Source organism: Carcharodon carcharias, chromosome 9, assembly GCF_017639515.1.
Source record: "Carcharodon carcharias isolate sCarCar2 chromosome 9, sCarCar2.pri, whole genome shotgun sequence".
Taxonomy (NCBI): Eukaryota; Metazoa; Chordata; class Chondrichthyes; order Lamniformes; family Lamnidae; genus Carcharodon; species Carcharodon carcharias.
The window spans coordinates 90,917,465-90,930,793 of record NC_054475.1 but is presented as its reverse complement, the minus strand read 5'-3'; the positions used below and the strand labels follow the sequence as shown (position 1 = coordinate 90,930,793).

Sequence of the window (13,329 nt, the reverse complement as noted above, 5' to 3'; positions counted from 1 at the left end):
CTGAAAATAAGAAGTGAGATTAAATAGGCTTGCTTACATGTTTTGTTTCAGCCTCACCAGAGGTGTTATACCTCTTTATGGAATGTGGGCTCTTTAAATAAATTATTTCTGAGGCAGTAGATTTCTCTTGGAGCTTCCATTGTTGTGCAAGTGTTCAAATAAGGAAATAAATATAGTATAGAATATTAAAACCAAGCAAGATCACAGATTCAGTTCCCATTGATCCTATGTTAGCACTACTGCCTGTGATGAAACTGAAAATTTGTTCTGTCCACTGGTTTAGAAGGTTTCAGCATTTACACTAGTGCAAAACAAGGTTCTTCTACTTTACACGCACCATCCTACTACTAATTCACAGGTACGAGTTTTCATAGGTAACAGCACAGATAAAGGGAGAAGAAAGTTATGATGCAAACATAATTTCAAGTATCCATACCCGACTCCCTGCTGTACAAAAATGTTAATTTAAATAGTTCTTCAAAATTAAAATAATGCAATTAATCATGAAAAGTTGTCAATGGAATAAATATTATGGGGTTTCCTCAGAGATTCCATTACTCTTCCGCTAAAGTTACAGCAGACAAACTAGAAAACTTCATCTGGAAACTCCCCTGTATCCTTCTACAACATCTTAACACTCAAACATTGATGTTGAATAATATTGACTGTTTCTCCTTTGTGAACTCTATATTGGAAATTTGCAGCTTCTGACTTACACAGTGTTATGCATTCGTAGGACGTGATTCTTACGCTGCAAGATAAGCTGTGTCTCAGGTGCATAGAACACTTTGCCCTGGTACTGGAGGTGGGCAATGAAGGGCCAGAGAAGAAACTCCTTCTGCTTCATGAGGCAGAGACTCTGATACAGGTCAGTACAAACAGCTGTTAATACTGCTCTGACATTCATGTTTTAGCAGCTGTTTCTTTTTATTTTTCTTTTGATCATATTTCCTTCTAATTTTCCTCCATAACATCATTTCTCCATACATATAGTATTACGTAGTAACATATCTTAGGATATGATTCTCTGGGTGTGAATGGCCTTCTGCCTTCGTGCATTAGCTTGGACATAACTATTGAGTGACAGGAAGGATGGTACCACCCCCATTCATATCTGATGCCCTCCTCACCTGATTGACACTTGCACACTTCTGACAGGAATGTTAGATAATGATTGGGAAAAGGAATCCTGAACCTTTTGTCTTTCTCTACTATTCAGAGATTGGTGGCAGGAAGACTTGGAGTAGTGGGCTGAGATTTTACAGGCAAGATGAAGTGGGTTTGGATGTGTATGGGGTTTGAGTCCCATAAGTGACAGCTGGTTGGAAGCCAACATCATCCTGTCACTCCTGGGTTTTACCTGGACGGGTTTGAAGGCAAGTGGGGAACCCCTGTGCAGCTCAAAAACAGAATTCCAGCATCCGCAGTTTTTTGTTTTTAACCCCTGTGCAGCTATTGGGTAAAGCATTTAAATATTCTAATAGGCAGTTAAGTAATATTTTAACCAAGGTTTGAGGCTATAACAGCCAGATGACCTATTTTCCATGCTGCCAACAACTCACCAGAGTCACCAAGGCTTCTTCGGTGAAACTGGCAGGCTGCGAAGCCTTTGATCAGTAAACTGAGGAGCTGTTCAAAGCACTTCTTTGCTCAGAGAGTGTTATCACTGCTTGACAGGTGATTGCCAACTTCTTGCCAGTCACTTCACCTGTCTAGCACTTCAGTCACCATCAACTGCACTTTCCTGCATCCACCTTCACCATGGCATGAGAGCAGAGAGAACAGGAGGAGCAGCACCACTAACAGCACCAGCAGCTGCAGGAACAACACCAGCACCATTACCAGCTGCCCTCTTCTCAGCTGTATGCCCACCCAGAGGACAGTGTGAATGAAACAAAGATCCAACTGGAAGGAGATGAGGCCCCCATGCAGGCTCTACAGCCCAGGATCAGCTCTATGTGACATGTATGAACACCACTGTTTCAGGAGGCTTGGGTTTTCATGACTGATCACTGCTGACTTCTGTAGTCTCTTGGAGCAAGACCTCCTCCCAAGTGGAGCTGCGGACAGGCATTGCCAGTGGCTATCAAGGTGCCTGTCACTGGAGGGCCATCCTTACCCCAGGTCTCTGCCTCATCCAAATGCTCTGCATTCTCTTCTGCAGGCTCAAAATCCATGTGCATTTCAGCCATTCTAATCCATGCTGGGTTTCTTTAATTAGAAATCCTTCCTCTGACAGATCTGGTGTATCAGCATGCCTGCCCTCTATGATTGACTGGGAAACCCAGAAGCAAGATGTTAATACCATGGCTCAATTAAAGAACCTCAACAAAGCCCACTGGAGGTTCCAGTGGGTTCCTGACCCACTAATTGTCCTACCTTTCCTGCATGGACTAAGTTTGGAAAATTCAGCCCTATGTGGCTGGTCCTAGCACCATTATTATACTGGAGAATGCATCAGCAGAACCAGAGGTCAAATTTGAGATAGAAGAAATGAAGAAGTAGATTATCCAAAGGATCAATTTTAATCTTGTGAAACCAGGTGGGTGGGCAGTTAAAATTTTTCAACCAACTTACCCGTACTGATCCCACCTCCTGCGGAGGAATGTGTTACAAAGATGTGCTTACGTCAAATATTGATTTTTAATTCATTGGCTAGAAATAAGAAATGGACTTTTGCAAAGAGATTTTTTTGAAACAGACTAAAGTGATTTCAATCTACAGCAAAGTAACTGAATCTAATCTACATCACCATAGATCACACAGCTAACCAGTCTAAGAAACTCACTTCAAACAATGACACTCCCCTGGGAATTGTAAACAGCCCTCTTCCAGCCTTATCAAAGACATAACAAAAACAGAAATACCTGGAAAAACTCAGCAGGTCTGGCAGCATCGGTGGAGAAGAACAAAGTTGATGTTTTGGGTCCTCTATCAAAGACATCTCTGGCAGCCTACAGTAGTCAACAATTGGAAATGAACTATTCAGAGACTGATTACTTGAACAAAGGTCTTTGATACTAAGATAACATCCAGACTTGATTCAATCAAATTATAGCTGGAATATACAATGATTGTTTGAAACTGGCAGTTGGAGAGGGACAAGCCAAGCTCTATTTCTGTGTTTTAAGCTTGTAGTTTGCAGAACATCACAGCAGTTGAACAAAGGAAATCCTCCTGCTCTCTCTCTTCCTCTCTCTCTCCATGGAAAGACTGAGCCCTGTCTACTAAATTTGGTTTATCTTCAGTGCTGCAGTCGACAGAGAGTTTTTAAAGGAAGACTTCAGTTTTGTAGCAGCATCTCCAGAGAAGAAGAAAACACCAGACATAACTTCAAACCGCCTCAGCGCTGAAAACAAGGCCCTCAAACGCTAACTGCAGTCAAACAAAAATGCCAGCTACAAACCACGAACCTTGTTTATCTTTTTTATGCACTCTATTTGGCCAAATTTATCCTCCACACCTCTTCATAACAATTGCAATTTTAACCTGCCCTTCTGAACAGCAAAGAGGCACCCTGGAAAAAGCAGGGTCCTTCTATAAATATGTAGATTTCATCCAGGCCTGACTGTAATTGAAACCTGAAGCCTATGTGGAGAATGCATCGAGGGTTCCTCACCATACCTGCCTGACACTACGGTGGGGCTCAATTATTTATTGTCTGCCTCAGCTCCCACCGCTCTTGCTAAGAGTTAAATCAGCCATCAAAAGCATATCACTTTCTGAACAAAGAATTTGCTTCCATCCTCTCTTTTCAACGTACTTTACTTTAATAATAATTTTATGTCTTTATTACCCACTGGATTGATTTACTCTGTAATATTCTGGGGCCAAGTCATCTAGACTATTTAATACCAGTTGATTTCCCATAACAATGCACATGGAGTTTAGAAGCAGAAAATAATTACAACAGGACCAAGTGCATGCTGAAGATCAGAAGAGGCTGGGAAAGAAGGTGAAGAAGAAATAGACACTTTGGGAAAAGCCCATGGATAGGAGGAAAGTAAAGGGTGATTAGAGGCAGGGCAGATAGAGGAGCACCTCCCAAACCCACAATCTCTGTCACTTAGAAGAACGAGAGCAGCAGACTCAAGGGAACACCTCACCAGCAAGTGTTGTTCCAAGTCAAACATGATCCTGACTTGAAATACATTGCCGTTCCTTCACTGTCATTGGGTCACATTTGTGGAATTCCCTCTGTTATGGACAGGAGGAGAATTGATTTGAACAGCCCTGATTTCTCTTGTCACTACCTGTCTGTAAACAGAAAGATATTTTTGATTTCTGATTTCCCCCCTTTTAAGTGGCAGAGTAGTTTCCCCAACCCTTCAGTTTTTAGTTATCCAAACTTCTATTAATAACCCCACAGCAAAGTCAAAATAAGGTAAAATAAGAGGGTTGGTTTATTTTATACGCACACAAAACACGAAAAGAGGTTTTGCAACGTCCACCCCATTTACACTCATACAATAAAGGAGAGATAAGGGAAAGAAAAGCATACAGGGCAAGCCCACAATAAAAAATAAGAGTGATGGTTTCACGTGAGTCCAGATCCAGAATCAAAACTCCAATGGTGTATTCTTTCAGAGGTTAGCAAGCTAAAACTGTTGCAGGGCGATCCATCTTTCCAGAAGCGAGGACTTCCTAGATGGAAGAGGACTTGTGCAGATGAATTAGTCTTAACTGCCCTGATATAGATGTTCCGATGTTCTAGTAGTTCACAGTTTGGATGAGAGCCAGGCAATTTACCTGGACAGAGCTCTTTCAGCTGCTACCTGTTAATGTCAGTTCCACCTGGCAATATTACAGGTTCTAACAGCTTGGAGAAGGTCATGTGACATACCTCCCACTTCTTCTCCTGGGTGTTGGACAAAGGATGTATTTTCCCAGGTCTGGAACTGAGAGGTTTAATAGAGGAGTCAGGGTTCCTTTTGTCCTTGCAGACATACCATCTCTGTTGGCCAGAGCCCTGCCTTATAAATGTAAAGGGTGTTGGTGCATTTCTTTGGAATTTGATTTTCTGCAGACACAGGGAGCATTAACGCCTCTTTAAAGATAATGAGGTCCCTGCTAGTTTCTGATGGTTAGAGGTTCCTCTGGTATGAGTCAGGCATTTCTGGGTAAAGCCTTTGTCCACTTTAAAAATAAAATAATAATCTTATGAAGTAGCCAGGTTGACAAAGATATATATTTTCCTTCTTACCATCTAGACGGGACACCTCCCTTACAGCACTTTGGGGTATACCTACATCACATGGATTACAACGGTTCAAGAAAGTAGCTCATCACGACCTGCTCAACAGCAATTAGGGACAGCAATAAATATTGGCCTACAGCAATGCTCACATCCCATGAACGAATGGAAAGAAGTTTGATGTCAGTAAATATATTGGACAAGATGCAGTGGAGTTAAAGGGTTGAGGATGATAGTTACAGTAAGATGGGGCAGGGGCTAAGGGGAGAATCATAGGTCATGGTTAGAGTGCAGAGTAGGCAGAGATAAGTTAGATCAGGGTTAGAAGCAGGAGTGAGGGGAGAAAGGGGACATAGAAGATATTGCAAATAAATGTGAGCCATTTTATGATGGACTTTCCAACGGCAGAATTTTCAAAACAGCACAGCACGCATAGAATGTGCCAGATTTAATAAATAATAGACCTTCTTGAAGGTTACTCTCATTTTTCTTTGCAGTTTATCCCACTTACACAATGGTCATTCATATTGCTCTTTTTTGTACAGTCACCAATGCAATAAGGTTCCTTTGAAATCTTTATTTATTTGGCTCACTATCACATTATATGGTGTATTTACCCACCGAAGCATAAGAGCCTGTTTTTTAAAGATTGTATGAAACCATTTTTTGTAAGGAAGCAAATGTTATTTTTCATTTTTATTTCTTCTCCTTTCGTTTTTTTTCATCTCCTTAGTCAGGCCAAGTCCCAGTGTGCCTGGTAAGGCTGGTGCCCAGTGCACTTTCTGGGCGGAGTTTTCTGCTCTCACTGGTGGTGAGCTTGGAGGCAGGAAGGGCATTTACTTTGCTGGGGTAGCGGTATATTCGAACCCTGATGCCTTCCCGCCTCCACCAGAGTTAAGCTCTGGGTGGAAAGTCATATGGTTGAACTCCCTGCCCTACCACCAATTGAGGCCTTTAAATGGCCAATTAATGATTTTGTTGCCACTGTTGTTAACCCAGCAGCATGAAGACCTATTGTCATGCGGCAGTATGACAGGTGAAGCTGTGTGGGATGCTTGTCACCTCAGGACGTTGTCCCTCAGTCAAAGATACAGTGCCTGATCAAGGGACTGGACATTGGGAAGGGGGTCTGCTGAGATCCACCCTCAGCCCTTGCAACTGACACCTCTCCCCCATCCCCCTGCACCCCCAACCTGCAAAATTCCCCTCCCGCCTCCCCACACGTTATGTACCTGTAGCCTGAGTCCTCCTCAATCCCAGGACTCAAGGGGGTGTCCTGACAGTAGCCACGGCCTCCTGAGTGGCACTGCTGACTGCAAGAGCTGCTGGTCTCTGATTGGTCAGTAGCTCTCGCTAGATGAAACTTCCACCCCCGGGGTCTTGATTCCAGGAGAAGGCCTGCCGGTGGCGTTGCCATTGCCTTACTGGCATGTGATTCAGCAGGTCTTCCTGAAAAGAGGCACCGCGGGGTCTCTTGCCAGCTCTCCAGCCGGCAGGTGAGACCCCACACCACAACAAGATTTTATCCGAGTCAGAGGCAGGGAAGTATAATAGAGGCCCGGTGATGATGTCTGTGCAAATGTTAATCCTTTTTGTGAGAAGGCCATGGTCTCCACTCAATGCCTTGCTGTCACAACATAGCTCACATTGAGAACTGAGTGCACAGTTCTCACGAGAACAAATTCCTGTTCTACTATCCATGACACTGGTGCTTCAAGTTGCACTGATTCCATACTAAATCAGGTACATCTATGCTTTTCAAATTAAAATACATCTTTATCACTTACAAAAAGACTTTTGACTAAGTCTTCTGAAACATGTACAGAAACTCACTCATTAAGACATGCGCGACTAGGTAGAAACATTAAGGGTCTTTGTTGCAGTTCACCCTGGCTAGGGTGATGCCACTGTGATCTTCTTGTGTTCTATAACTGCTATAGAATTTTCTGTAGGTAGAATTTGTGCTCAAATCGATAAGTGACCTCTTTCATGTTTAGAATAGCTGATTTGAGGTTTTATATGCTCATCAATGAAAATCAAAGTTATAAATATCAGGATGAGCATAATTTTTAACTTTGCTACCTAAGCAGTGCTGATTCCATTAAAATCAATGGAATAAAAATAGTGTGAGCTTTATAACAGGTGAATGATTGGCTCTGCCAGTTTGCAGTGAAGTTGAACACCTCCCCTGCTGATCTCAACCCTGTCTCTAATGTCCATATCAAGCATTCCCATTTCAGGAGTAATATGAGTTAGATACAGAGTGAAGCGTTGCATACACTGCCCCATCAAGCATTCATAGATCATAGTCAGGTGCACAATAAAGCTACTCTACTCACTCCAGCAATGTGCCTTACCTCTTCAGAAAAGTACCCCCATTTTGCACCCTTATGACATTTCCCCTCTTACTCCAGCCACCTTTGTGGCCTTTTTATGCACAATTGTGAAATTAGTACTAACTTATTGCCAATCTATGCTGAACTGTGAGCATTTTTCTGATCCTGGTCAGTTGAAACAAGTTGTACCTGTAGTAGAAAGATCTGGTACATACGGGGTTAAAATGGGTCTGAGTACAATACCATCCACACAGTGATGTAAGAAGGCACATGACCCAGAGCCAGGGTCAGTCTAGAGATGGACAGAGATGTGTAAAGGCCTAGGATGGAGTCAGCTCCATACCTGTACGGTCTACTGGATGTTATGTATACAGTTATGAGTTGTTAATAAAGACTGGCTGTTGATATACTCAAGACTACAAAGTCTACTTCATGGTGTCCGAAGCAGGATTCTTCATGGTGGCAGCGTCCAGATCAAAAGCCCTTAACCTCTCAAGAATGCAGACAAACTAAGGAAAAGGACACTTTCAACAGATTCTGAACTGAAACAAACTCCCAACTCAAGCTACAGATGAAGAGAAAATTCACCAGAAATAAAAAGCCCCAGAGAGAGAAGAGCCTGGAAACAAAAAGATAAAAGTTTTACTCCAGCAAAAGACTCCATTGAATCTCCTTTGGAAGTCCAGCTTCAGCAAGCAGAGCTCATTGCCTGCAAGGGTGAGAAAAAGTATTTTAAATTCCAGGCCAGCCAGTCCTAAGAAATCTCTTTTCATTCATTCAGTCAGAAGCGCCATTTGAAAGAAACCTTTCGTTAATCCCAATCCCCAACTCCGAGTCTCAACAAGTGGCTCCTGAGTTTGGCAAAGAAAATAACTAAATAAATATTTTTGTCTACTTCGGGTACCTCACAACCATCTGATTTCCTAATCACCATGCCTGCGGTTCTTTTCTACGCGTCCTGACTCACAACACGATACCGCTGATTAAATTAAGTCAGCAGTTAGCAGACCCACACAGACATTCTTTTTTGCAGCCTCTTCTTTTTCAGGCAGAAGCACGCTGCCACCAATTTGGAAAGCCCACCAAAAACCAACAAGTGCAGGGAGATCTATTGTTTGGCGGTGAACGGTGACGCCATCTTGAAAGCCTGTAATCCCTTAAAGCTGTACCCACACTTTTAACATTTTCAAAGTGGATCACAATTCCAGGCTTCCAACTCCACTGGGATTCACCCATAGTCCAGACTAGTCACAGAACTGGAGTCTTTGGAGGAAAAGAGTTTTAAGATACACCATTGCTATAGGTCTAAATAAAAAATCAGAAGCGGAACAAGTCAATGTACTTCTTGACTTGATTGGGCCAACTCCAGTACTAGTGTGATGCTAGGTATGTAGGCCAGATGTCCCAAAGACTAGCAGATCATATCAGCGTGTCCCAGCTGCTGTTTGCAAGGGGCTGTACAGACCGTACCCAACCAGCCCATGCTTGCAAAACTCTAAACACGGTGTCCATCATTAGATGTGATTCCGTGATTGGACAACAATTGTTAAATAATCCCCAATGTGCTAAGAATTACACTGACAATCAATTTAAGATTGCCAGTCAGGCTCGTAGTGTGGCACATTTACATGAACTGGAAGCTACTGTTCTTGGCAGACGGAAAGAACGTATACACACATTGCTTCTATCTCAGCTGAATAAAATAAGTGAGTCATTTGCTTACTCATCCCTCAGGGAAATGCCTTGACCAATCAGGGTCGAGGTGCCTGGCTTAAATTTCAAACAATGTTTTGCCATTAACTGTCAGCCACTATCAGTGGCACATTCTCTATGGCAATGCCCCTACCAATCAGAGTCCACTTGCCAACCAATCAGCACTCTCTTCGCATACAGTATAAATTGTTGTTTTCCCTTTATATTGACATTCTTGTGGTGTCCTGATGAGTGCAAGATGAAAAGCTTTGACATGTCTCTTTTTTCAGCAATATTCAAGTTCTGTACTACCAAACAACTAAATTTGATAATGTTTTAAAATCCTTCAACATTTATTTCAATCTGAGATCCAATAAAATATTGGCGAGAGCTAAATTTAATAGGCAAGTGCTACTGCCCAGGGAACCCGTCAATTCCTCTATAAACGATCCCTATAGGCTGGCAGAAGGATGAGAATATGACGATTTAATGTCTGAGCTGATTTGAGACAGAATCATGGTGAACTTTGCAGACAATTTGCTCTCTGACCTCCTACAAGCTAAAGATGATCTTACCCTAGACAAGGCAATCCAGCTAGTCAGACTGCCTGAGCTACAGGACCATCCTAAGGGGGGAGAATACAACATAGGGTGGAAACCAACCCTCACTCCAGCTTATCAGGTCACAAAGATGCAGGGCCAACCCAAATCAGGGAATGCAATTTCTGAACCGCCCCGCAGAGCGACCTTGCCATCACTGCGGTGTGAAGCACCCTCACAGGAAAGATCGGTGTCCTGCGAGCATGTCCGAATGCTTCCACTGCAACTGACAGGGGGCACTTTGCTAAATTGTGCAAGTCAAAACCCAGCACTGCACTGATAGCTAAAAGGTAATCCACAAGGTTGAGACCGAAAACCCAGAAGACACACAACCATGCTTTTTGAGTGAGATCAAAGAATGTGGTTCTTCTTTTTGGAATGCTAACATTCTGGTAAATTGTTATTTAACAAATTTTAAAGTAGATTCAGGAGCGGGTGAGACAGTCTTGTCATACAAGAAACCAGGGCTAAAAGACCTCAAACTTCAAACAACGGACACTTCATTCCACACAGCAGGAGGAATTTGCCTTCCAGTAAAAGACACCCTGCAGCCCACTCTGCAGTATAAGAACAAAATGATCCAAACAACCCTCTTCATGGTCCACAATCAGGATTACTGTCTCTTAAACCATACGCCTATATCAAGCTTAACATCCGGCAATAGATTGGTGGTCAACCAGCAAGTGCCTGGCTCCAAATACAGACGAGTTTCCAAAGCTTTTCACAGGACTGGGCCGTCAGAAAAATGCTTACAGAATCACGCTCAGGAGTGATGCCAAGCCAGTGTGCCTTTTCACTCCACGAAAGGTCCCTCATTCCTTCATAGAGGAAGTACAGCAACAGCTGGACGCCATGGTGAACATGGGAGCCATTTCCACATTCAAGCCTGGGGATGATCTAGTCCCAAAACTGAATGGGTCTCTCCTTATCTGCGTGGACCTCACACAGCTTAAGAAGGCAGTAGCCAGGGAGATCCATCCGAAGTCCTCAGTGGACAAGAGCTTAACCAAGTTTTCAAGAAGCACAGTATTTTCTAAACTGGACACTAACAGTGGTTTCTGGCAGCTCCCCCTCAATGAGGACTCCGAGCTCCTAACTACATTTATTACCCTCTTTGGCAGACTTTGCTTCAACTGCCTGCCCTTTGCGATTACATTAGCACCTGAGATATTCCAATTGTCATGAGGGGAAGTGATGGTATAGTGGTATTGTCACTGGACTAGTAATCCAGATACCCAGGGTCATGCTCTGGGGACCCAGGTTTGAATCCCATGGCAGATGGTGGAATTTGAATTCAATAAAAATCTGGAATTAAAAGTCTAATGATGACATGAAACCATTGTCGTTTGTTGTAAAAACCCATCTGGTTCACTAATGTCCTTTAAGAATAGAAATCTACCATCCTTGCCTGGACTCCATGTGTTTGACTCTTAAATGCCCTCTGAATTAAGGCAACTAGGGATATGTAATAAATGCAGGCCTGGCCAGTGATACCCATATCCCATGAATGGAAAAACCAGCTGGATAAGTCAGATCCTAGAATGGAACTTGGCTTGATAGGCCATAATTTTTTTTGTAAAACCAAGGAGAGTACTTGCTGAAATAGGTTCACAGAAGTTTAACAAAATTGAAAGATTTATTAAACAAGAAACATAAACTATATTACACAAGACAACAAAAAAGTTGGAAAGATTTCAATACGGACACCAAGGAAAAAAATGATTCAGGCTCACGCGATCCCTTTTATCCCATCAATACCCTGACAGACCCAACACTCCATTGAAGAGGTACCCTATTCCCACACAAGGGGTAGAGATGATTTAGTTGCAAAGCGGTTTCTTTCCAGTAGGCTTCTGGACATTCACTAGAAGCCCTTCCACAATTAGTATCTTCCTTGAGATATCCAGAAAACTCATTCTAAATTGACTATTACTTTAACTTTAGAGCAAAAGAGTTCCTTAAAGCATTTCCCCAGCAATCTGGCATCATTTCCAGCTAGAGAGTCTTAGACCCTTTCTCTATTCACTCTGTGGTATACCTATACCAACTGAACTAAAATCTGCCTTTCTGTCTCTCCTGTATCTCTGTGAGTCTCTCTCTCTGATCCCCTGTTGCTAGGCAACAGCACATTTTTTTCCTACTTTTTGTGTTTGTTTTAACTTATCTAAACTACTAACACCTTGGTAACCCTTCTCTTCACTTCAAGAGACAGAAGACCTCATTAAAAATGCAAGTATACAAACAGCGCCTGGAGACTTCCCAGCTCCACCTCAAAAAAATTTTTATATGAAACGAAACCCAGGTTTCACCTATCTTAACACACAAATAAAAAATGTAATATCTTGTTCCTACCGCCCACAGATACAAATATAACTTACTTAAAACTATATCTAGTTACTAACACAATGCATAATTATCAGACATCCTGCATGGCCTTCATGGAATCATTTGCCACATGGGCAATGTCCTGGTTCATGGGGCCACAGCGGAAGAGAATGACAAAAGGCTCACAGCAGTCTTGGAGCAGCTGCAAGGGCAGGGATGACGCTGAACAATAAATGTGAGTTTACCAAAACCTCCATCTGGTTCCTTGGTCACGTCATCAGCACAAAGGTATCACAGCAGGCCCACACAAAGCCAAGGTGATCAACGACTTCCCCACTCCTTCCTCCATCCCCAATTTCCAGCATCTCCTAAAGATGGTAAACCAGCTTGGCACAAGTTATGGTATCATTGAAACTCATGAAAGACCAAGCATAATATTGGGACTCCCTGCAAGACCATGTGTTTGCTTGTATTAAGGAGATGTTGCTCTCCACTGACATTCTGGCCCACTATGACCCAGCCCCGCCCACCACAATAGCAGCCGATGCTTCATCCACAGGCCTCGGGGCAGTCCTCTTTCAGGAGCAATTGAATGGCACACGGCGACCCATCTACTACACTTCTAGAGGACTATCAGACACAGAATCCAGGTATGATGCAATCGAGAAGGAAGCTCTGGCAGTCACATGGGCCTGTGAGAAGCTCTCTGACTCATCCTTGGCCTCAAAATCGTAATTGAGACAGGCCATAAACTACTTGTCTCCTTGTTAAATGAGAAGGAGCTCACAAAGATGACCCCTCGGACCTCAAGGTTTTGCCTACACCTCATGAGGTTCGCATACGTGACTGTCTATGTCCAGGGGAAGAATCAGATGACAACAGATGCACTTTCAAGGCAACAATGGGACTTCCACCCGAACACGATTTCACCTTCCTCGCTGACCTGGAGGCCTATTCTCAGACCACTACCAGACACCTACCAGCCAGCATGACCAGGCTCCAACAGGTCTGCCAAGAGCAGCTCCATGATGAAGAATGTGCCTGCATTCACACCTACTGCCAACAGAGATGGCCTCGTCACAAACCAAACGGTGCTTTGTCTACACTGGCAGGTCCTTCCTCATTACCGTAGACTACTTCTTTAGATGGGTGAAGGTAAAACAACTTCATAGAACCACCACAG

The 13,329-nt window shown here is 43.1% G+C and overlaps 1 protein-coding gene across 1 annotated transcript in view; it reads left to right on the top strand.

Moving 5' to 3' along the window:
• frmpd3 (FERM and PDZ domain containing 3) overlaps window positions 1-13,329 on the top strand; it is a 223,975-nt gene that overhangs the window by 123,585 nt on the left and 87,061 nt on the right. The window contains exon 6 of the mRNA XM_041196152.1: window positions 737-868. Coding sequence (XP_041052086.1) covers window positions 737-868 — 132 coding nt within the window. The remainder of the gene's footprint in view (window positions 1-736; window positions 869-13,329) is intronic.